The sequence below is a fragment of the Andrena cerasifolii genome, chromosome 5 (assembly GCF_050908995.1).
Source record: "Andrena cerasifolii isolate SP2316 chromosome 5, iyAndCera1_principal, whole genome shotgun sequence".
NCBI classification, from domain to species: Eukaryota; Metazoa; Arthropoda; class Insecta; order Hymenoptera; family Andrenidae; genus Andrena; species Andrena cerasifolii.
This window is the reverse complement of record NC_135122.1, coordinates 6,837,335-6,859,450: the sequence shown is the minus strand read 5'-3', so window position 1 is coordinate 6,859,450 and position 22,116 is coordinate 6,837,335. Positions and strand designations below refer to the sequence as shown.

Genomic DNA, 22,116 nt, shown 5'->3' with positions numbered 1-22,116 from the left:
TTTATAACATCTCTTTAAAAGTACAACACAAGTAGAGTTATTCAGAATTATGAATGTATTAGTAAACTTTCTGCAAAAATTTATCGTTATTGTTACACACCGATCGGTGCAACATTCGCTAAGAAATAAAAAAAAGTATGTCGTGCATATATACACACACACACACACACACACACACACACACACACACACACACACACACACACACACACACACACACACACACACACATATATATATATATAAAAACACTTGCTTTTATTTGAGAAGTACTTTTAAAATCATTTGATAATTGTACATTTTATGATACGTATAAGTCACATGTTTTTATCTTCAACCAAATATAAAAGTAAAATTTTGATGGACACTTCGAACTTCGCCTAATTTGTTTCTGTCTTTTATGATTCATAATAAACGCACTCGAAACTTAAAAAGAAATGTTACATAATCGAAAAGCGCGTAAGTGTGTCTGTAAATGCTATTTATTAATTTAACACTAAGTAAATGATCTCAGAGTTTCCAGAAATATTATGTATCTCAATATATGTGTACTCGTAATTAAAAGCTTCGGTACCACTAGTTCACTTACACGCATATGTCACATTTAAACTATAAGAATATTTCCTAAGTAATAGTACATAGCATAAAATATATTAAAAACGTCACGTTTTTCAAGAGAATTGAAGCTTCGATCAACAATAAAAAAAAGGAGGATGGTCTGTTCACTGTTCCAAAATACAATATGTATCATTCAACAAATACTCAGGAGTTAAGGGAATATTCTTAATCTTCAATGAACATTCCTAAGTTCGACTTCGAATACGAGTGTACTGTTGCCTGGAATGACCGGTGGTGAACCCCTCGCTCCGTACCTGCAACATGTATGTCTTGGGTGAGAAATTCAATTTTTGAAACTTATGTGAAGAGAGCTTACCAATGTTACGAGTAAATCTTTAATTTATAGATAATGGTACATACGCCATTGCGGGTGGTATTGTGATTCTCCGCTTTCCACCGACTTTCATTCCCGCGATACCAATATCCCATCCTTTGATCACTTCGCCCTTTCCGAGTCTAAACTTAAAACCTTCCCCTTGGGTCGTAGAGTCGAATTTCTTTCCATTCGTGAGGCGGCCCACGTAATACACAGACACGAACTTTCCAGATTTCGCAGGTATACTGTTACCGACTTTTAATTCCTCTATTTGCACTCCACCTTCCACCACTCTCTTTTTCGGCTCGCTTTGAGCATTCTGGTCATTCGATTGCTGTTTCTCTCCTTTGCTTTTTTTCTGTTGTTTATTTTGCTGTTCCTGTTTCACTTCTTTCCCATTTACCAATTTTTTCTTATCCTCCTTTTTCTTTTGCTGTTCCTGCTGCTGCTGCTGCTTATTCTTTTTCTCTTTCTGTTGAGGCTTCGCTACCTTCTTTTCCTCCTCTTCTTCCTCCTCCTCTTCGTCCTCACCATCCTCATCTTCGCTGTCTTCCTCCTCGTGTAAGATTGTCTGATCGACTTCTTCCTCGGAGTCATCAGAATCGCTCTCTTCGTTTATACCATCTAGTTCTATATCTTCGTCTGACGATTCCACTTCGATTTCTTGCTTAGGGCGCTTAACTTTCTTCTCGTTCTTCAGAGAATCTATAGCTTTCCTCTTTGACTGCTTATCGACAAGTTGCGGCGCTTCCTCGTCTTCCTCCTCCTCTTCCTCTAAATCTTCCAAGTCTAGATCTTCATCGGGTATCAGGTAACCAGTTAAATGTACATGGCCGTTACCATTGCATGTGAACGCGATCTTGGTTCCCTCTTGGAAATTCAAATCAAGCGGCACTTGCCACGTTGTGCTCTTTTTTAAGCTGCAGAGCAAATAATTTCTATTGTCGTAGCACAATGTCACGTTTACTAAATTGTCATCTGTAATGGACGAAATTTTTATTTGTATTAAGTAAATGAAAAAAAAGAAAAAGTTATGACACTCTACTAGAGAAAGTAAGAAATGTCAATTTTTCGAATGTATTTAAAATTCAAATAATACTTCATAAGCTGTAACAAGTCCAGTTTTTGCATATAAACGTTACTCTTTAAATGCAAATTGAAACGTTAAGCATTTGAGGATATTACACTACGTAGAAGATTTGAAAAGTAACGTAAGACTGATGTTCAATTTACCGGCTTTCGTGAGATCTAAGCTCGCCATTGACACGTGGAATGATTTATCAACGGTCTGTGTGTACCGTTTGTTTGATTCCAATATCAAACCTGAAAAAAAGAACGATTACATTATTGGGCAACAATGTGCCAATGCAGTTTCATATTTTTAAAAGGCGGCCGGATCGCTTTTCGCGACCACATGGCGACGCCATTCTGAAACCGTTCTTTGCCGGCAAATTTTGTATCACCGGATACGTGTGTACCCGTTCTGTATTGGCTTCTCCTTACCCCAGAACATCTTGGCTGCCTAAGTGCTTAACTTCCGCTTGTATGAAATGAAAATATTAACAATCCTTTGTAAACGTAAAACGGTAATATGTACACGCAAGGTTCTGTACAACAAATCTACAACATAAATCAGGTACCCCGTACGGCCTCGCGCCAACTTGCAACTGCTTGCAAGGACCAACTACAATTCTAACGTACACTGTACGGCGTGCAGCGCCGTCGTCTGGAAGTCGATTTCTATCACGAACTGGTCTTCCATAGATTGCACGCGCTATACATCGTAACAGTAACTGCCGCGACACATCTCGCACTCGCGATTAGAGGGCTACTAAGCGCGGTCTTTTCTCACAAGTTCTACAATACTTTTGAAATTGCAAAATCGAGCAAAATCATTCCACATTCAAATGTTCCGGTATATATAAATTATCTATTACTTTTGGATAGTAAGGAAATTATCGCTTCCAAATACATTTAACAGTAATATACTTTTATATAAAACATTTACATTTTGGCGCATTTTTAATATTCTTGCACCAATTGAAAGGGGGTGCTTTAGTTTACAGGTGTCACCGTTAGATGGTTTTAGCGTCTTTGTTCTTCTTGGAGGAATAAGTAAACAATTTTATTGTTAAATACGATTGCATAATGAGTTATTGTCTGTTTGCAGTTGGCCTACAATCTCTGATTGCTAATAAATAGAAAAATAAATTATTACACCTTTGCTTATAACTGTATACGATACAAGAGGGTGTGTCTACTAGCAAGTGCATAGTTTTTGATGTAAAATGGTGGTTCGTTGTTGATCGTGCACACATATGTAGCAGGGGGGCCAAGCTTCCCTCTTACGAAAGTTGAAGCAGAGTTTGTAGCGCCTCCTACCAATGAGGTGCTAACTAAACGGGAAAACTTCAGCCAAACAAAGACGGCTTGGTCCCCCTGATATGTAGAGGATTTGTACAATTTGCTGCAATTTACTAAATTTCGTATCACGTACTCAAGCGTTGTTTTATAAACCATCAAAATGATGATGGATTACTTTGTCACAAATAATTCTTTAGCACCTGCTCCTATGGGGATTCAAAGTACAGCAGGTGCTGTACCAGTAAAGAATGATAAAGGTTAGTAATCCAATGTCATAATCTTGTAATTCCTATTTTTGTATTTATTGTTTACTATAAAATGACTACCGGTACCTGTGTACTACTAGTAATTCAACATTTCGATACTTTTAGCGAAGGATTGTTTTGTAAGGAATGTGAAAAAATTGATATTATGTCTGAGTAGTCATTTTGAATGGCTTCTTTCATTGTAGGGGAACTGTCTATGAAGAAAGTGAAAGTACATCGTTATGTCTCTGGCAAACGTCCCGATTATGCACCAGCAGCTAGCTCGGAAGAAGAATCCGAAGAGGAAGACTTCCTAGAAAGACGAGTGCATAAGAATTACGAGGAGAACGAAGTTTCTGCGGATACCCCCACGCAATCGCAAGTCAGAGTACGAGATGAAGATGATCCACGTATAAGGAGGTTAACGAGACTGGAACGACAGAAAGAATCTAACACAGAAGTTCGCGTAGAGAGGCACAGACACATCCATGAACCAGAATTAATAGAAGTCGAGCCAGAAAGAACTCGCGAGAGGATCAAGCTAGAAAGTTCGGACTCATCCGAAGATGAGGAATTATCGGATTGTGAAATCGAAAGGAGACGTGAGGCACTAAAGCAACGAGTTTTGTCCAAAAAGGACAACGAGGAGGAATTGATCCATGGCGAAGAAGACGAAAGATCGGGCGATAGTTCGGAGGAAAGTTCAGAGTACGAAGAGTACACAGATTCGGAGGAAGAAACCGGACCAAGATTGAAACCAGTTTTTGTACGTAAAAAGGATAGGATCACAGTAATGGAGAAGGAGAAAGAAGCGATGAAGCAAAAGCAAGCAGAAGTTGAAGCGAAGAAGATGGCAGAGGAACGGAAAAGACAGACATTAAGGGTAAGATTAATTATTTGAATAGGCGGAAAAAGTACTTACTTGTACATTCTTCTGAGCTTATTTGTCGTATAGATGGTAGAAGAAGCAATAAGGAAGGAAACGCAAGTTGGTAAAGGTGTCAATGATCATGAAGGAAAAATCGAGGATGTTTGTACCGAGGATGAAAATGACGAAGTAGAATACGAAGCGTGGAAGTTGCGTGAGCTGAAGAGGATTAAACGTGATCGCGAAGAAAGAGAACAGTATATACCGTTAAAAATCGTGCTTATTATTGTACACATTATATTGTTTGCTAAACATTTTAATTTTTCAGACTGGAGAAGGAACGACTCGAGATCGAACGTATACGTAACATGACCGAAGAAGAGCGAAGACAAGAAGCTCGATTAAATCCGAAGGTCATCACGAACAAAGCGGCCAAAGGAAAGTATAAGTTCTTACAAAAGTATTATCACCGCGGAGCGTTTTACTTGGACAGAGAAGACAATATATTTAAACGGGACTTCTCCGGTGCAACTTTGGAAGATCACTTTGACAAGACAATTCTACCGAAAGTTATGCAAGTAAAGAACTTCGGCCGCAGTGGCAGAACTAAATATACCCATTTAGTCGATCAAGACACCACTCAGTTCGATTCGCCTTGGATTTCCGAAACGGCGCAGAATTTGAAATTTCATAACAATCAAGCAGCGGGGATGAAACAAGTGTTTGATCGACCGTCGCTAAAAAAGCGGAAAAGTGAAAGTTGAACATGATATATTGATATTAAACTTCTCAATTATATTAATTGCAATAATTAATAATATAAATGGACTTAAAACAATAATGTTTGAAATAGTACTCGACTATAATATATATCCTTTTAATATAATTAGAAGATGTGTCCGAAATCGAGTCGCAATATTCACAGGCATATTCTACACGTTAGAGCTAACAAAACTAGTTTTAATAAACTTGGGTGCCAAAACCATTAATTTTTTAAATACACCTGCCTTATATTATAAAAAATTACACGCAAGGCTTCGAAATTGACAGAAAGTGGAATGAATGCGAAGGAATTTTGTCAAGTTCATCCAACCTACCCTCACGTAACATGTATGCGTGTAAAATGTTAAAGGATTTCGGATAATGCTTCCGACTAAAAGCGGTTATATCTTCGAACCGAATAGTTGTTGATCCGATGTTTATCAGAATTTCTTTGCTAGCTTTCAGACGTAGAATGCGTAATGTAAATTTCGTGACACGACTTCGGACTCACCCTACATAGACCTGAACATTTTAAAACAAAGCATAAATCTTGCACATGAAAAAAACTTTCATTATCTTAAACATTGTACAGCATGTTTTTCAATGCTTGCTTCGCGGCAGCACATTTAGCTTGCTTTTTATTCACTCCAAATCCATGGAACAGCTTCGTTTTTCCAGCGATAATTACTTTTAAAGGTACCATGACACTCCTCGTGCCTTCCACCGTATTAATGGTTCTGAAAAGAATCGCACATGGGCGCTGAACTTTTACAAAATTTACAAGAATAACAACAAACTGTTGTACTTACGAAAATCGTGGGCACGCCCCTGGAATTTCATACAACGCACGAATTGGTTGCTTCGGAATATTTTTACTAAATTTGTCTGAAACAGAAGTTAAATTATTCGTGATATTGAAGTGTTACCATCTTCCATAGATACTCACCAATTATATTGTGCATAAGGCAATATATTATTTCCCAAACAGTCTCAAGATTTTTATCACAATCCAGATAGATCGCGCCTATCGTAGACTCGAATATATCGCCTAAAGCTTTAGGAACAGCTACGTATTCAGCCATCTTACATTCATCTTCTTCCAGTAAGATCCACAGAAGCTGCAAAGATAAATACACATGTATTGCGTATCTAAAAATACGTAACATGTAATTTATTGTTACTTAAAACATTTTTATATTAATGTAAAAAAAAAGTACCTCGTCATTAACTACATGACCTCGTTCTTCTTGAAACTTTACGAAGCGGTATATAGCGTCGTTTAATTCTGACGCGTAAGCTAATAATGCAGTATGCAAGCCATATCGAACAGCCAAGCATGCAAATGTAATATTGTTGACAAGGGCAGATCTCAGATCTGTTAAAGCACCGGGATTTAAGTTTCCGCAATTTTCATAAATATAACACGTGATCAAAAAATCTAAAACAATAAGATACTTGTAATGGCACGTAAGGCGTTCACAATAAATCAGAGAAATGCTGAGGATAATTGCGAGGATTCTTACCAAGAATTGCATCACCGAGAAATTCTAATCTCTGATAACATTCAGTTAGGTTATTCGCTGTGTATGAAGGATGTGTGAAAGCCTAAAACATAAACGTTGAAAAATTGTATTGTTATAATGGATCAAGAAGCTCAATGACTTTGCAAATTCGCGCAGCCCAATCTAACAGAAATAGAATGCGTTAAGCTAGAATGGAACATTAACTGACCTGTAATAAAAACCCTCGATTTTTAAATTTGTAGCCAAGCTTCGTTTCTATTTCAGACGCCCAGGGCATAAAATGGTTTACATTTCCTTCGGCAATTAAAGGATCTTGCGGTACACCATATAATAATTTGTTAACCTTCAGACTATGCGGCAAAATCTCAAACCATTGTAGTAGAATTAAGGCCCCTTTTAAACCCATAGTCTGTAAAAATGGAGGACAAGTTATACTTAATGACTGCAATTATTACAAAGCGATGCAATCGAAATTCAGTGAGAATTAAATTAAAGTAAGGGAATTAAGTATGACGGAAATGAAATCTTGCTTTTGTGTACTTACTGTAAGATAAACACCAATTAATGCTTCCACACAGTCAGCTACTGTTTTGTCAGAAACAGTTTGCACTCCAAGATAATGTTCCATACCAGTTTGTGATTCCGCTGATTCCCAATCTAGCACTATTTTCTCCATTTTATTTATTGTGCTTACGCTTATTCGACCGGTAAATTTTTCCTCCTTGGGCACCTCGATTTCGTACAAAACATTCGGCGATATCTTACATAGAATATTATGTACATTAATAGGGTAACGATAATAATAATAATTACTTAAGCAAAATCACGCGTGAAAACATTATACTTTTCATTATAAGATTAGCCTACGATTCAAGTTTTCTTTCTTACTAAATAATTTAATGTATTCATACTTCAAAGATTAAAATAATAATACCTCCGATTCTAACAATAGTTTCTGAAGTGGCCGGAATGCCGTATAAGCTGGAGCAATGAAATTACTAAAAGGTACAAAATCATCAACTTTCATACGGCCGGGAATGTGTTTATTAGTTCCGCAGTAGTAGAGATTACGGTTTCCAAGTATCTTTCCTTTCAGTGCTGTTAAAGGGCCTTCGCTGTAGTTCGGAAATGTATTGTACAAAAACAAAGACGTAATAAATTTTAAATACGAATCGCCTAAAGTTTCAAGTCGTTCTAAATCAAATGCGTCATGTCCCAACTTGCTCGTCAATGCCTATATTAAAATCATAATTCTCTGAAATTGCGATACTACATGCAATGGTTACGATCCTAAAGGCGTAAACGGTATACTTACATACATAATCTCGATAGGATTAGGACCGTGTGAATCTTTTACCGATAAAATTTTCAAAGGTGGCACTGGCACCACCGGCTTATTTGTGTATTTAATTTTTTTATTCTCCTGCAAAAACGTGTTTCATATGTAATTGAAATAACAACGCATAGAATTACTTCATTACTTACATAGAAATAATATAATGTTAAATTGAATTTGGAGCTGTTTCAACCTTGCTCATTCAAATAAACATTTATTCGATAAATTTATACCGTAAAGATTTATATTGCATACTTCGTATCGGAGAATAACAAGTAATATAATTACCACCACTATGTCCATCTTTTGATTAGTCATTCCGACCATAAATTGGCAATATTGTTCAATTTGGATGACTTGAATGTCTTCAATATTTCTATATACATCTGGTGGCTCTTGATCCTTTGTCCATGGATAATTATACGCGTCTGTATCTAGCACTGCACGAAGAAACGAATTTAGTATAAAAAGCGTACATAACCGAGGAATATTCTTTAATTTGACATTTTGAAAAATGATAAATTTAACATATAAGACATATACCATCTATTTCTGGGCCACTTAATACCGGTTCTATCTGTGCACTTTCAACACTTTCATCGAGAGGTACTTCTACTGAAGGTTCGAAGGATTCTTCTCTTTCTTCATCCGCTAATTTTAATGGAGGCCATTTAGTATCGTTCACCAGTGATCCTAGATATGCTTCTGTAGCAATAGTGACTCTAAGATCTTCCGCGATTAAAAGCTGCGAGACTCTGTGTAATATGGATGGTAACATCGTTGCTTTAAGCCAGTATAAGGACGGGAATTTAATTCGAATGCATAGTTCTGGAACTAAGTGTTCCTTCAAATCTTTAGCGGAATCTGCACATTTGCGCCTCTTTATCTCAGACTGCATACCTCTGCGTGAGGAAAAAACACAAAGCTATTTATAAATATAAATGTTATTCGCGTGCACGGACAGAAATTCATGTTACCTGGGTTTTATACAATTAATTTTCCTCGATATCGGCTTCACTTCTAACATCGGCTGTGCTAAATCATTTATTTCCAACCCGTGCTTTTGCTTATAATAATCAGCGTACGTAAAAAAGTTGTCAGTGGGGAAACATGAACCTGGTGTAAGATCTTCGCAAACATTCGTGACTATGTACACATCTGCAGCCGCTCTGTAATTGGGCACGACTAATGCCAATTCATAATCACTATTGTCGAATTGATAAGGAACTGGTGCTATATGGTCTATATATTTATACTGTCTAATTACCTCCCAATTTATTTCCCAGGTTTCGGTGACTGAAAAGTGGTAACTTATATCAAACTACGTTCTACGCTCAAACAGTATCAGACTTTTTTTTTATATATATAAATAACATGTATCGTAAATGTTACGTTACCTGGTGTGATTAGGAAGCAATTGTCAAGATTGTGATTATCAAATACCATAAACGATTTTATAACTGGTACAATTTCACTGAATATCAATGTATGGAAAACTTGTATACTCATAATTTCTTCATCGGATAAATTTATTGTCGCATAATTTACTTTAATGTCGACATTCAACTCGCCGACGTTCATAAAAATTGGAAATGATGGTATCTAGATGGGAAAAACACATACTAATGGAGTATCCTATTAAAAATATGAAAGAATTTCTGATATCTACCTGTGGCATTGGTTTTGTAGAGAGTATTGCGAATCCAGCATTGCTGCACAGCAAATTATAAAATATCAAGTGACGATTGTCCTGATGCGGTGCTGAATACGTAGGTTTAGCATGAAGAAGATGAAGGTATACTAGAGTATTTGGTAGAGGATATGTACTATGTAAAGCTGATGGGAACTGTAAGGAGTATTCGCATTATAAAAGCTTTACAATTCATGTACATATTTTCGAAAGAAATAGTAAGTAATAAGTGTACGTTCAACCCTACTTGTAATTCATGATGTCGTTTTTGCTTGTACGTCCCAATTAATGAGGCCTTTGTCGTATCCTCATCTACCCAGTGTGGGAATAAATAGTCCGTGTTTTGCGTAATAGAATTGATTGCATTTGGAGCTAATGTATCAGACAATTCACCAATCTTGTGCAATGCAATGCAGACTTTCATAGCAGCAGATCTTTTTGCAATATCAATCGAAGGCATAAGATCTCCAAATATTACGGTTTTCAGCGGCGATACAATTGGTAATTTAAGAGAAACCTGGGAAAACATTATAACAAAATAACGACTGAATAAATACTATTGAAAAACTGAATTGGTAAATGTTTCCAGCACCTTAAAGAGTTTTGGTTGGTAACAACACACATCATTATCAATTGTATGCAATTTCCAAATTGGTGATAAAGACACATATTTGGAATTCAATAATACAGAACAATATCTATTTATTACACTAATGGCTGAGTGTTCGGTTATAACACTTCTTATTCCATTTTTATCTACAACACTGTGTGGTTCTATATTGTATGTGTATAATTCATCTTTTATCTTATCTATCGTTGGTTTCTCGCGATCGGCAGTTTGACCCACTAAAAGCTATTTAAATAAAATAGTAATAAATATCGAGCATATATTTAGCTGTTCTAACAATAAATACAATTGCTAATGTATATTTATTAGAAACATTGAGCCCCAAAGCAAGCTACGGGTATATTTAAAAAAGATTACCTTCTGCACATGTGATTCTACCAGTTTAAAATTGTCATATCGTTTTAAATACTGTAGGTCATTTCTTGGTACTAATAATGTGTACTGACTGGTTACATATCGCGCTCTTCCTTTACTTTGGATATATGCTCTAATATCCATTGGCAAATTATACCTTACAATTAATGTGCATGTTGGTATGTCTATACCTTCATCTATAACATCTGTTGCAATAACACAATTTGATAAACCATTTTTAAACCTAAAAAGAATTAATTTTTACTGTGCATACTGTGCGTAGTAAACGAACCTGTGCATCTCTCCTATGATTTAAAACACGAGAAATAAATGACTTCGTACCTGACTAACACCTCCTTGTTCCATTTCGCGATGCATAATACTTCTCTAGAATTTTTGTAAGGATTATTTGAGTAACCAACCAGAAAATCAGACTGCAGGAATTTAAATTCTCCGTCGTATACAGATAGATTCTAAAAGGATAAAAATCACAAACAATTACAAATCGAATGTGAATTATGCATATTAAAGTCACACTTTACCTTTAATATGTGATACAACACGTTTGCTGTAAATCGTCGTTGTACAAAAATAATGCAACAGAACTTCTGATCGGCCGACTTGTTACTATGGAAGTTCTTTAATATTGTGAAAAGTTTTCGAACTTGATCAGATGAATACCTGTAATTTATCGCATTGTAATTGTCGCGCAATATAATTTCAGAACAGTTTAAAAGTTAGGGTCGAAAACTTGAAAGCAGAATTCAAACGAATGAATATAAATAGAATTCGAGTTAACTGACTTGTGAATTTTTTCCATTTCTGTAGAATTCTTCATTTCATCCTCTAACAGCTTTCTAAATTTAGTCAATTCTGTAATAAAATATTCCAAAACGTACGCAGTTTCCTAAACATAACACCACTTTGTTATAATGAGATACAAGAATTACAAGGTTGCTTGAAGTTCATTCGCTTTCTTTTACATATATGATTTGTTTTCGTACATACCACTTCCTGTGTATACTTTTTGATGCATTCTAGTTGAATTAGATGAAGTAGAACAGCTTTACTTGCGCCATATACTCCTGTATCAAGAACAAAATTTATTAAACAAATTTACATACATATAAATACGTTTCTAACAAATCCTGCACCTATACCTGAATTTGCAAATTGTTCTTGTATATCTTTCAGTATGGATAACAATTTTTTGTTAACACTCTTTGGTCTGAAAGCTTCGCTAGATTCTATACACTTTAACGAACTCTTCAGAACTATAGCATTCAAAACTTCCTCTATTTCAGTGATGATCCCATTTATCTGCTTCCCGACATCAGGTATTTCATATTCATTGTACTGGACTATCACTTCTTTCGGAGTCGCATAATAATTTTTTACTTGCGTCGCTGAAGTTATTGTGGCCACTTTTGCGTGAAATGTTATTTCCAAAGACTGCAACAACACTCAAATTGTTATAACATCGTTTAGTAAATGCGTAATAATAAGGATATGTAATGTACCTTAATAGTTGATTCTACTTTAGCCAAATTCACATTAGAATTTAACAACGAAGCCGTCAAACCTAAAATTCTTGGTTGATCTTCTTTAGGGCAAGTTTCAAATTGCTGCATAAGTTGCCTCATTGGATGATCGTTAACTGCTCTGTGACATTCATCAAAAATTAACAAATTTATTCTACTTAGAAGCATATGTCCATGACAGATCGCGTCGACCAAAATTGATGTGGTCATCACTAAAACCTATGGAGCAATGTTCTTATTATAAACAAACCCAGTGCGCTGGACATTCTATACAATGACGATATAATAAATAATAAATTATGCATGAATTACAATAAGTTTAACATAATACCACTTATTCCATAAAATATAATGAATTTCTATCACCTGATGCTCTTCCAACATTTTTGCCCATGTACTTCTGGTCCAGAAATCAACATTCTTGTCGCCACTTAATTCCCCGCAGCTTAACCCGGTTAACCTTGCGATATATAAACTCTGTTGTGTGACTAAAGGTACTGTGTTAACTAAGAATACAGTATGTTTCCCACCTTCCGTGTATGGTCTACGTGTAACATAATATAATTAACAGAAAGTAGAACAGATTTGTATTTGATGATTATATCTGCCTACCTTCGTATATCCGCGCTTAATTCTTTTATAAGCATAACAGCTACATATGTTTTTCCAGCACCTGTTGGTAAATAGATTATAGTATTTTGCTTGAGTGCAATTTCAAACATATCAATTTGATATGGCCGTGCAACAAATTCATCACTGTTGTCCTCCATACTTCTAAATGAAAGGCAAAATGTGTTTATATGTTACTACATTAAAAAAAAGTAACATGTTTAGCTTAAACACAACGTACCCGAATTGGTAAGAACCTCAAACCGAAGTTGGTACAATTTAATTAGTGATTTGATTATTTATATTTTCACTGCTTCGAAATATATACCGCGATTCTTACGTTACTTATGTTAAAGGTTTATATAAATCGATTTGAATTGTATTCAATTCTTACAAGAATTGTTTATCTCTTTACACTGCTTCCCAGACCGCCCTAAACTGTCGCTCAATCGCTCCCAGTCACTCGAAACAAATGGGAAATGGCGACGAAGGGAATGAAAGGAAACTCCAGGAAACTCCCAAACAAATTGAGTTTCATAAATGAATAATAATACTTTTATAGATAAGTACCTCTCCCGGTTTTAATGAATCACTTTGCAGCGCCACAAATGACATACTAAAGAGGAGATATAATAAGAGGCATCACTCGACAAGAACAGACATAAACTAGGGAAATCACTGGACAACCAATTTAAATGCCTATTCGGCAATGATCGGTAAACCACGATAAACTTCGGCAATAATTAGCAAATTGCAGTAAGGTACATTTAGTCGATTTGAATATCCCGCTCGAATAGACAACCAATTTAAATGCCAAGGTCAAGTAAGGACTTCAAAGGTTCCGCCCGGAGTGACGCCTCTTATTGTATCTCCTCTTTGGACATATACCGGAAGAAAACGAAGGCGGGAAGTCCGTGTGCTATTCGAATTAAACGATTTTACAATTTACGAGGAATGAATGATCACAATTCACACTTCTCGCATTACACATTACACATCGTACACCACGCCACACACTTCACGTCCTCGAAAGTGTAGCAAAGTTTCTATAAGCGATTTTGCGGCCAACCGCTTCTCTGACAGATGCAAGCCGAGAATCTGCTTCTCTTGCAGGTGCAGCAACTTGAAAACGGAATCGATCGCGCGATTTCTTGGACCTGCAAGAGAGGCAAAATTTAGTGCTGCGTAGAGATGGAGAGCAAAATCACTGACAGTGATTTATCACAGTGATCGCAGAATCACGATCACGGTCGTAATTAAAGTTAAATCATATACATAAGATTGTAAATAGCCAGCAGGTTTTATATTTACAAAGAGTATAATGGTTCGGTGGATTACGTGGAAAGAAGGGTATAATATTATTGGTTCTAATATTAGGGTACATTTACAATGCTAACGGGTAGCAAGTTGATCGTTTCTATCACAGATGGCAGCAGAAAAATAGTTATCCTCCCTTATACTACTGTCAGATCATTGTTTGAAAATCAAGTAATTGTTAATAGTGCTTGAAAAGTGGGAGGGACGACGAAATATAAGTACGTGACCTTAAATTGCAATATTTATTTAATATATTTATATACTAAGTTCTCTATTGTTTTTCGTATCCTAAGTGTGTCACTTACATCTTAAGATTTAACTTCTGAGATCAATCGGAGGTGTTGATTAATGGTATTACATTATTCCAGAATTATACAAAGATGCGATTGGGAAAGAGACACTTAGAAGTGGCTACGAAATGGTACATATTAACTTTCTACTGTATAGATCACATTAATTTAAATACATAATAATGCATTTTAGGTTTGATAAGATTTAACAGCATCGATTACATAATACTTTCTATCTACTTACCAAACTACAATCACGTTAATGATTTATAAATTTTACGCATATTGTATCGATGTATAATAATTATTCTTAGAATTCTAATAGCTCTAAGTACGTACATATATTTGTTCATTAATCAGGTTACCATCTGTGATCATTTATGGAGGAGGATCTAGCTTGGCGTTGGTTTATTTCACTGACTGGAAACTAATAGCTGCAAATATACCTTTCTATGGAGGGAAGTTTAAATAATATAATAGAAGCTATGTTAACGATGCTATGGTATATGATATATTCCATAATAATTAAATGTATTATTTATTAAGTAAATACATATAATGTTGAAATAGATATTATTACAAGTACGTATAAGTATCACGATTCCATGCCTACGTCTCCCTTTTCCTCTTTCAATTTCTCATAAAGAGAACTCGCAAATGATTCGGCCCTTTCATACTGCCGGTCCTTAAGGTATCTCTTTCCATAAAGTCTGTTAACGAAATGGTATTAATTATATACTTGCTAATATTACAAAAGTATTTGATATTTCCAATAAATTATACTTACCCATAAGCTGCTCCCAGTACCACTAAACCTCCAAAATTTAAAAACAGCACCGCGGGTAGTGGTAGGGATCTCTTAGCACTTGCCATTACTTAGGTATACTCTTTAGAACAATAAAATGTGTATAAGAATTTCAGATATTTTCGAAGTATTTCCAAAACCTTGTAAAACCACTTATTATGCGCGTTAACTGGTTGAATGAACTTTGATACTCCTTAACCTATTCGCCGTTAAAATAAAATGATTCTTCTGCCGCGACAAACTTACAGTGCTTATAGCGTTTGTATTATCAGTGGGAACGGTCTCTTTCATGTACTTCTTCATAGGTTCTGCCCACACAAAATAACCCGTAAGACAGCCCAGGGTAGTAACCAAGAAAAGTTGATCTTTAGGTATTTTCAGAAAGTGCATTTTAGACAATTTCCCGGATTAAAATACAAATTCAATAGTTAATGACTATCATCGAGTGTGAATTGTAAAATTCGAATATACCCTTCTTTCCACGTAATCCACCGAACCATTATACTCTTTGTAAATATAAAACCTGCTGGCTATTTACAATCTTATGTATATGGTACATGCGCTGGAACTTGTAGTCGGTGTGAATTCGCCTTATTTTATCACAAGTGGAGACGCGCACGAATCGTGGCAATAAAAATTAAATTCAAAAGCAGAAAAAGGTATTTACGTTTCACCTAAAATCTAATGGTAATTGCAATTATTTACCAAATTTCGCTTGAAAATGCATCAGATCACAGATAGGTTTGATTCGGTATTCTATGACATAAGTGACGCTGCTATAATCATAAGAATCAAGAACTATTCGTCGCCCTCTAGTAGAAAGTTTAGCAAGCATGCGTAGGTCTACTTGTAAACAAATTTACCACGAGTGATAGGCGGCAATTGATACTTTTTTAATTAAAAAAGTGGTTCGTTGTTCTAGAAACAGGAAAACATAGTACAAATTTGAAGATATATCTATACCATTATTAAATCTTGCCAGAGAATTTATAGAATTTGTTAAATTCATCTAGCTGAGTTTTGAAAATCTCTTGCATTGAAATTGGCAATGTTCGACATAGTAGAGAGGTCCCATGTTGATCGCATATACTAATCAACAGATGTATACAAGTCTGGATAGAGGCCTAAAAGAAAAAGTCTTATAGTAAAATATACAATTAATAACTTTTCTGTAATTCAAATAAATTATCAATATTCATAATATCTAAAGACCACTGGTAAATTACCTTTACAGAAGCTGCTATCGAAGCTTCGGAAAACAATTGCAGCAGATCTGCTATTAAATAAGGAGTCAATCGAGTCATATCCTTTTTTAACTTTATCAAAGCACTTGTAAACCTATGTGCGAGACGGAACAAGTTAAACTACATTCATACTTCCATGTAATAAGTGAAAGATTTGTAACTTACTTCTCTATATCCAATGCGAGACACTTAAATACAAGTTCTTCGGACTTATCGTCTATAACCTTCGATCTATGTACAACAACATTTAATATACGTCTATACAACACTAGTAACGCAGGCAGTCTGTCTGTGATTAGACTCGTTCTCGTTCTCAGCAGTATGTTACATAATGCCAATGCATTGTTGCACGTTAATATTGTGCTTTCTTGCAATGATTTTAAACCAAGGAATATACTAATGTCGATAATATTACCAGGAAGATATAAATGTTTAGCAGCAAGAATGTTCTGCATTAATTTCAGTAAACTCGGCCACACATTGTCCGATATATTTACGACATGTATTACTTGAATTAATTTATTGATCGCTATTAAGCGTAACTTACTCCTGTCAACAGACATATTCGTTTTTAATACAGCATTCCATATAACGCAAACATTTTCTAGTTCATCTTCTTGCATGTTGGAAAGAATTTGAACCTACAATAAAATAGAACTAATAGTGGTAGTAATAAGATATTTCCATGTACGAGGTATTTTGCTAAAAGAATTTGCACCGTACCATTTGATTGTGTAAGTATTCGAGGAATTCGTGAAACTCTTTTGGCTCGCTTGATTCCAATAATGGTAAAAGTACGTCTACACATGGATATTGGAAAAGAGCGTACCATATTCCCTTTAAAGATTTGTCATTAACTTGAAATATTCTTCGATTACGGAGTATAACAACTGCTAATTGTAAGCCATCTTGTAACAACTCGTTCTTGTCATTTCTATCGGTATCATTCTGTTAATAAAATATTTTTCAATACTATGGCCGTAATCATTTAGGACTGGAGGCTTCGGTTTAGCTATATTATATTTACCGCAAATATGTTACGAAGCGTTGTGTCCACTAAATCCTTCATGTCTTCGTCAATGTTTTCATTAGTAATATTAAATTTCAATATCAGACTTAATGCTCTTACATCATCCGCTCCTATAATCGTAGATGGTAACGATTTTATTATAATTTTACTCAATTTCCTCTCTGCTTTCCTAAGTATCGCCTTTTGGTCAACATTTAGCTTTGGTTTAATATGTTCCATAGATTCCAGCAGAAAATACATGCTCTCCTTAGATAAAGTGGGAGACTTTATTAGTTTCTTTAAAGTTGTTAATGACAAATTATGTCTGAGAGATAGTTCTACAGCTTTTTGGATAATTCTATTGTGTGGTAATTGTTCTAATAACAAAGAGGGGTTTATGTATTGAAATGTGTCAAGGCCCGGTTTTTCTAACAGATCTGAAAATGAAAAACTATTTTCATATACTGATAAACACAAAGTACCCTTTTCTACGTTAAAAAAGAAACGTACCTGAGAATATTGTGTTACACAACGAGATTATTTCATCATCTTGATTACATTCTTTCCTGAGCGCGAATACGAACATAAACGTTATTAATCTTGTATTGGCATCCAAAAATATCAGAGGCATATGAAGTAACACTTTCAAGTGCATTTTTATTGTACATAGAGATGTACTTTCCATTTGTACCCATCCCTCTTTCGACAATTTTTCTTTCATGTACGTCAATATTTCATCTATCTTTCCGTTTTCAACAAACTCAACATTAAGTAAAGCTTTCTAAAACATAATCAATAAACATTACTCGATTACTCGCACAATCTTACTTATATTTACTTTTCGATGGCATTTAAAAGCTTACCGCGGCAATATGTTTGCTCATAGAGTTTGTTACTCCTTCTGTTGTCAGATGTCCAATTTGCGTAATAATGCAACACAACAGACATATTACAAATCTTTTATTTTCTTGTATAGTATCTTTATGTAGCACCTCCAACCACTCAGAAAAGCTAGCCCCATTGGAAGTCATATCCGTGAGTAATAAATGTGCCACTTTCGATACCTCTTTATTAGCCAAAAGCGATGTTACATCTGTGTTGAATTTCAAGATAAAGCGCCAAGAATATTCTAAGCCGCCAATTAAACTTTCACGTTTAACAGAGGATTCGTCTAATTCGTTTCGGGACATTCGAAGTTGTTGTAAAATAAGTTTATTCTGAAATAATATCTTCATATACCCAACTGAAGTACTGGAAGTATACATATTTTATTACTGAAATAAACAATTAAGCTTTTTCGGAACCATTCTTTATACCGATGAAAGTAATAGCAGTGATAGCAATGTTTTAACGTACCATACTATTCTTACAATTGTCCTTGCCGAAATTGGTAATTCTCTGAACTAATTGCTGCCATTGATCTTGCGATATTGGAAACGTTAGATCGCGTGTAACCGCTTTTGGCACGTAATATTTCAGTGCTTTTTGTGCCTCGTTCCATGAGAATATAACAGTTAATAATATTACAATAACTTTTTTGCTGTGGTTCAAATGCAAGATTTTATCTACCAGAAGCGACAAGGTATTTCTTAAATCGTCAAGAGCATTTACAAACTTTTGATGAGAAGTTAATGTTCCTGTATATTCAAAAATACACACGCCATCTAACAGCGTGACAAGTAACTCAACAGTTGCTTGCATAATTAATATATCTTTACCTGTAATATATTACAAAACATTAAACGGTTCTGCAATAAAATCAAGAGTGATTAATATTACTTTAACTATTATCTTATAAACATTACCTTCGCAAATTTCATTAGACTGTAGAACTTCCATACAGTCAGTCTTTAAATGATAAATCAGAGTTCTCAATATATTTACACCTTGGGAATTCGTGATATTGTTCAGTATTTTCATGAACTTTCCCTTGAATTCATCTGGAAAGAACATATCGACTTTTGCATCCGATATGTCATTCAAAGAATGCTTCAAGGACATTAATATCGCTGATATTAATTTCTCCTCTTGCCTCAAATGTACAGTAGCGTCCAAAATAGAAACCATTAAATTTGTATATTCCAATGTTGGACCTCCGGCAAATATTCTTTTCAATATATTTGGAACTCTTTTCTCAATCATGAGAGGGTTGAAAGAACAGAACTGAGTAAGGAGCTCATAATCTATGCTACTCATATCTTTGCTTGCTAAAATATCGTCTATCAGCTTCTGACAATAGTCGAACAACGTAACTCCATGTACTTTATTATCGAAATCAAATGCTGTATCGTTCAAGTGCCTTAAAAGAGAATTTAAAATCTGTCTTTTATGTATTCCAGCACACTCTACTAATTCTCTTAATAACAAATCTAATACACAGCTGTCTGATTTAAACATACTTATCGCAGCACGAAAAATAAAAACGAATGTCATCGAATTACTCTGGAGATCTTTGGTTTTTGCATTTTCAGCCAGAACAGGTAATAAATCTGCGAATCGAGCCTTATTTTCATCTGTTAAAACTGTTCCGCTCTGTGTGCGCTTTTTCCCAAATATTATTTGCTGAATACATTTGTGGGCTACTGCTCCTAATCTGTTTGTATTATCAGTGTGCTTATGGTCAATTATAACGCACAGTGGATATAAAATATCATGCACAAATATGGTTCTTAAGCTATCCTTTGTAGCGAAAGCAGATTTAAATATTTGGATCGTGCTTTCTATAACACTAATCACTGTGTTATATGCTATAGATATTAATCCATTGCTTTTGCTAATTAACGTTATGTCTACTCCATCAGTCGAACCCTCTTTAATGTTGAAAGTTTCTTTAAAAAATTTGAGCGCATAATCCAACAAAGATGTCAGTAAAAGTCCTAAATCTTTTGGGTTGCTAATAAAATATTGCTGCATCCCATTATTGGAAACTGATAATCTGCAGCATTCAAAAATCTGTTCGTCTACGTCATTTACATTTTCTTGTAGTCGTGTAATAAGCGCCTTAATCAATAATTTCTTTACATCGACCTTCACATCCAAATGTGTAGTTTTCAAGCAGCGGTTTAAAGAGCTCCAAACATTTTGATTAGCAAGGCACATCTTACAGAGCCATTGCAGAACGAGATCCTCTTTACGCACTATTGGTATATCATCAACATAGAAAGCATTTTCTGCCAGTTTCAAACGTTTCGGCAGAGGTTCGTCATCCGCATTCAGTCGTTTTAATAATTCTATTAATAACACGTGTGCATGAATTACCTTTATAAACATTTAAAGAAGGTTAGAACTAGTCACGTGTTGACTTACCTGTTGATAGAGCCATATTAAATAGTTTCAAATTTTAAATCTATGTTCTTAGTTTTTAACATTCCTCTGAAACTATTTTCACACAATTCGTGAACCTCACTTTATTTAGCATTCTGTTTATACATTTAGAATGTAAGTAGTAAGTAACTGTTTGAATGTAATACCTCGTAGGGATGGGCGATACATATCGATACACCCCTGTATCGATATTTCTGGTCTTAAATATCGATTTGCATGTATTGATACTGAACCTACCAGTATCGATTTTCGATACAATCGGAAACTGCCATATTCGTTGCGTCATTCGTGCTCGCTCTCGTTCCATCTCGCTCTCGCCTTCGCCGGACAAGAGTGAGACAGAAGTGGTGGGGACGTGTATTTACACCAAACTGACCAAACCGAGCCCTCAACGAGACATAACTGTATGACAAACATATAATTATTGTGATTATTCTGATTAGTAATAAAAATGTTATTTTTAGATAAAAAAGTAAAATTATTTTTAAAAATGTATTCATGAAATGATTATTCTTGCTACAATAAGTAATAGTATGAATTAATTTATTTCGATTGTTAAATGTATAATATTGAGTGGGATACATTTTATAAAGGTTATTAAAATTCTTAAGTTTATGTATCTAATTGACTTTCTTATTAATAGCGAATTCGGTACCTCGCACTGACACTGCACTGGTGTCAGAAAATGACTTGGATTGGTTGTTTTTGATAGAAACGAAGATAGCTCTATAAGAATCAACCAATTCAAGGAATTTTTTGGCACCAGTGCAGAGTCAGTGCGAGTTGCCGAATTCGCTATTAGTTAAATCAGTCGTTAAAAGGAAATATAGTGATTTTAATTATAACTCTAATTAAAATTAAAATATTTATATTGATTGAGGGGTGATGCATAAGTCCTGTAAATATAATTGTTCTGCTGATGAATGAAATAATGAAGTATGTAATTCTGGAGTTGTAAGATTTTGACATGACTATACTAATAAATGATATAGTTGCAATTTCTAGAGTTATTCATAAAAATACTTTATTGTTTATGAATAGATTTATGATGATTATTACAGTAATAATAATTATTTGAAAGTTGATTTTATTAGTTAAATTGATTAAATTATATTTATATTTTAATGTAATTGCATGTAAAATTTTGAATTTTAAAGTATTAAAAATATTAATAAATATAATTTGATTAATATTTTTACTATCTAATATTTATATTGCTTAATAATATTTGTTAATTTTATTAATTATATAAAAACAAAGTCGAGTCTACACT

The 22,116-nt window shown here is 34.7% G+C and overlaps 5 protein-coding genes and 1 long non-coding RNA gene across 11 annotated transcripts in view; 3 read left to right on the top strand and 3 right to left on the bottom strand.

Annotated features, from left to right (window-relative positions):
* Window positions 1-15,046, top strand: part of Uqcr-6.4 (Ubiquinol-cytochrome c reductase 6.4 kDa subunit) — a 38,524-nt gene extending 23,478 nt beyond the window's left edge. Inside the window, exons 1-3 of one of the 2 annotated variants that reach the window (XM_076812319.1) lie at window positions 14,284-14,389; window positions 14,540-14,592; window positions 14,822-15,046. In XM_076812319.1, the coding sequence (XP_076668434.1) occupies window positions 14,552-14,592; window positions 14,822-14,933 (153 nt within the window). In that variant the 5' untranslated portion in view covers window positions 14,284-14,389; window positions 14,540-14,551 and the 3' untranslated portion in view covers window positions 14,934-15,046. Of the gene's footprint in view, window positions 1-14,283; window positions 14,390-14,539; window positions 14,593-14,821 lie in introns of those variants that run through there. The other variant, XM_076812321.1, reaches the window with a different exon arrangement.
* Fkbp39 (FK506-binding protein 39kD) lies at window positions 242-2,644 on the bottom strand. The gene is made up of 4 exons (XM_076812311.1): window positions 2,438-2,644; window positions 2,168-2,257; window positions 979-1,912; window positions 242-872 (listed from the first exon to the last, which is right to left on the bottom strand). Exons 1-4 carry the CDS (start codon window positions 2,445-2,447, stop codon window positions 791-793), a joined length of 1,116 nt encoding a protein of 371 aa, XP_076668426.1. The 5' UTR covers window positions 2,448-2,644; the 3' UTR covers window positions 242-790.
* Window positions 3,254-5,252, top strand: Mfap1 (Microfibril-associated protein 1). Of its 2 annotated transcripts, none has more exons than XM_076812310.1 (5): window positions 3,254-3,271; window positions 3,413-3,555; window positions 3,750-4,426; window positions 4,499-4,668; window positions 4,740-5,252. In XM_076812310.1, the coding sequence occupies exons 2-5, from the start codon at window positions 3,459-3,461 to the stop codon at window positions 5,173-5,175; spliced, it is 1,380 nt and encodes a 459-aa protein (XP_076668425.1). In that variant the 5' UTR covers window positions 3,254-3,271; window positions 3,413-3,458; the 3' UTR covers window positions 5,176-5,252. The 2 variants fall into 2 exon arrangements, with proteins under 2 accessions (XP_076668425.1, XP_076668424.1); XM_076812309.1 differs by having other exon boundaries at window positions 3,259-3,276.
* On the bottom strand, window positions 4,674-13,390 carry Dcr-2 (Endoribonuclease Dcr-2). Of its 3 annotated transcripts, none has more exons than XM_076812272.1 (26): window positions 13,092-13,390; window positions 12,858-13,019; window positions 12,612-12,789; window positions 12,225-12,464; window positions 11,865-12,156; window positions 11,713-11,789; window positions 11,508-11,611; window positions 11,247-11,385; window positions 11,047-11,177; window positions 10,708-10,948; window positions 10,315-10,575; window positions 9,970-10,239; window positions 9,702-9,878; window positions 9,430-9,634; window positions 9,010-9,328; window positions 8,576-8,934; window positions 8,321-8,472; window positions 8,012-8,119; window positions 7,631-7,930; window positions 7,241-7,456; window positions 6,905-7,105; window positions 6,697-6,778; window positions 6,391-6,611; window positions 6,120-6,291; window positions 5,983-6,058; window positions 4,674-5,910 (listed from the first exon to the last, which is right to left on the bottom strand). In XM_076812272.1, exons 2-26 carry the CDS (start codon window positions 13,013-13,015, stop codon window positions 5,751-5,753), a joined length of 4,839 nt encoding a protein of 1,612 aa, XP_076668387.1. In that variant the 5' UTR covers window positions 13,016-13,019; window positions 13,092-13,390; the 3' UTR covers window positions 4,674-5,750. The 3 variants fall into 3 exon arrangements, with proteins under 3 accessions (XP_076668387.1, XP_076668386.1, XP_076668388.1); XM_076812271.1 differs by having other exon boundaries at window positions 13,096-13,390; XM_076812273.1 differs by lacking the exon at window positions 10,315-10,575 and having other exon boundaries at window positions 13,096-13,389.
* Window positions 14,976-20,988, bottom strand: LOC143368981 (uncharacterized). Of its 2 annotated transcripts, XM_076812274.1 has the most exons (13): window positions 20,826-20,988; window positions 19,325-20,749; window positions 18,876-19,237; window positions 18,383-18,736; window positions 18,030-18,300; window positions 17,538-17,956; window positions 17,234-17,458; window positions 16,676-17,151; window positions 16,493-16,604; window positions 16,230-16,390; window positions 15,972-16,109; window positions 15,249-15,348; window positions 14,976-15,171 (listed from the first exon to the last, which is right to left on the bottom strand). In XM_076812274.1, exons 1-10 carry the CDS (start codon window positions 20,839-20,841, stop codon window positions 16,235-16,237), a joined length of 3,816 nt encoding a protein of 1,271 aa, XP_076668389.1. In that variant the 5' UTR covers window positions 20,842-20,988; the 3' UTR covers window positions 14,976-15,171; window positions 15,249-15,348; window positions 15,972-16,109; window positions 16,230-16,234. The 2 variants fall into 2 exon arrangements, with proteins under 2 accessions (XP_076668389.1, XP_076668390.1); XM_076812275.1 differs by lacking the exon at window positions 15,972-16,109.
* Window positions 15,246-15,663, top strand: LOC143368995 (uncharacterized). Its single transcript, XR_013085320.1, has 2 exons — window positions 15,246-15,341; window positions 15,515-15,663. It is a non-coding gene; the product is annotated as an uncharacterized LOC143368995 (long non-coding RNA).
* Window positions 20,989-22,116: the final 1,128 nt, after the last annotated feature.

What these genes read in the sequence shown, in the direction of transcription:
- Fkbp39 (XM_076812311.1), bottom strand. An exon ending in CTTAGATCTCACGAAAGCCG is followed by an intron (nt 1,913 to 2,167) that starts GTAAATTGAACA and finishes CGTCCATTACAG; the next exon opens with ATGACAATTTAGTAAACGTG. An exon ending in ACAATACCACCCGCAATGGC is followed by an intron (nt 873 to 978) that starts GTATGTACCATT and finishes TACATGTTGCAG; the next exon opens with GTACGGAGCGAGGGGTTCAC.
- LOC143368981 (XM_076812274.1), bottom strand. An exon ending in TGAGCAAACATATTGCCGCG is followed by an intron (nt 18,301 to 18,382) that starts GTAAGCTTTTAA and finishes ATTATGTTTTAG; the next exon opens with AAAGCTTTACTTAATGTTGA. An exon ending in CGCTTCGTAACATATTTGCG is followed by an intron (nt 17,459 to 17,537) that starts GTAAATATAATA and finishes TTTTATTAACAG; the next exon opens with AATGATACCGATAGAAATGA.
- Mfap1 (XM_076812310.1), top strand. Translation starts at nt 3,459, where the DNA reads ATGATGATGGATTACTTTGTCACAAATAATTCTTTAGCACCTGCTCCT. An exon ending in GGAAAAGACAGACATTAAGG is followed by an intron (nt 4,427 to 4,498) that starts GTAAGATTAATT and finishes TTTGTCGTATAG; the next exon opens with ATGGTAGAAGAAGCAATAAG. An exon ending in GATCGCGAAGAAAGAGAACA is followed by an intron (nt 4,669 to 4,739) that starts GTATATACCGTT and finishes TTAATTTTTCAG; the next exon opens with ACTGGAGAAGGAACGACTCG.
- Dcr-2 (XM_076812272.1), bottom strand. Translation starts at nt 13,015, where the DNA reads ATGGAGGACAACAGTGATGAATTTGTTGCACGGCCATATCAAATTGAT. An exon ending in GAAATGGAAAAAATTCACAA is followed by an intron (nt 11,386 to 11,507) that starts GTCAGTTAACTC and finishes GATAAATTACAG; the next exon opens with GTATTCATCTGATCAAGTTC. An exon ending in TAGAATCACATGTGCAGAAG is followed by an intron (nt 10,576 to 10,707) that starts GTAATCTTTTTT and finishes TTATTTAAATAG; the next exon opens with CTTTTAGTGGGTCAAACTGC.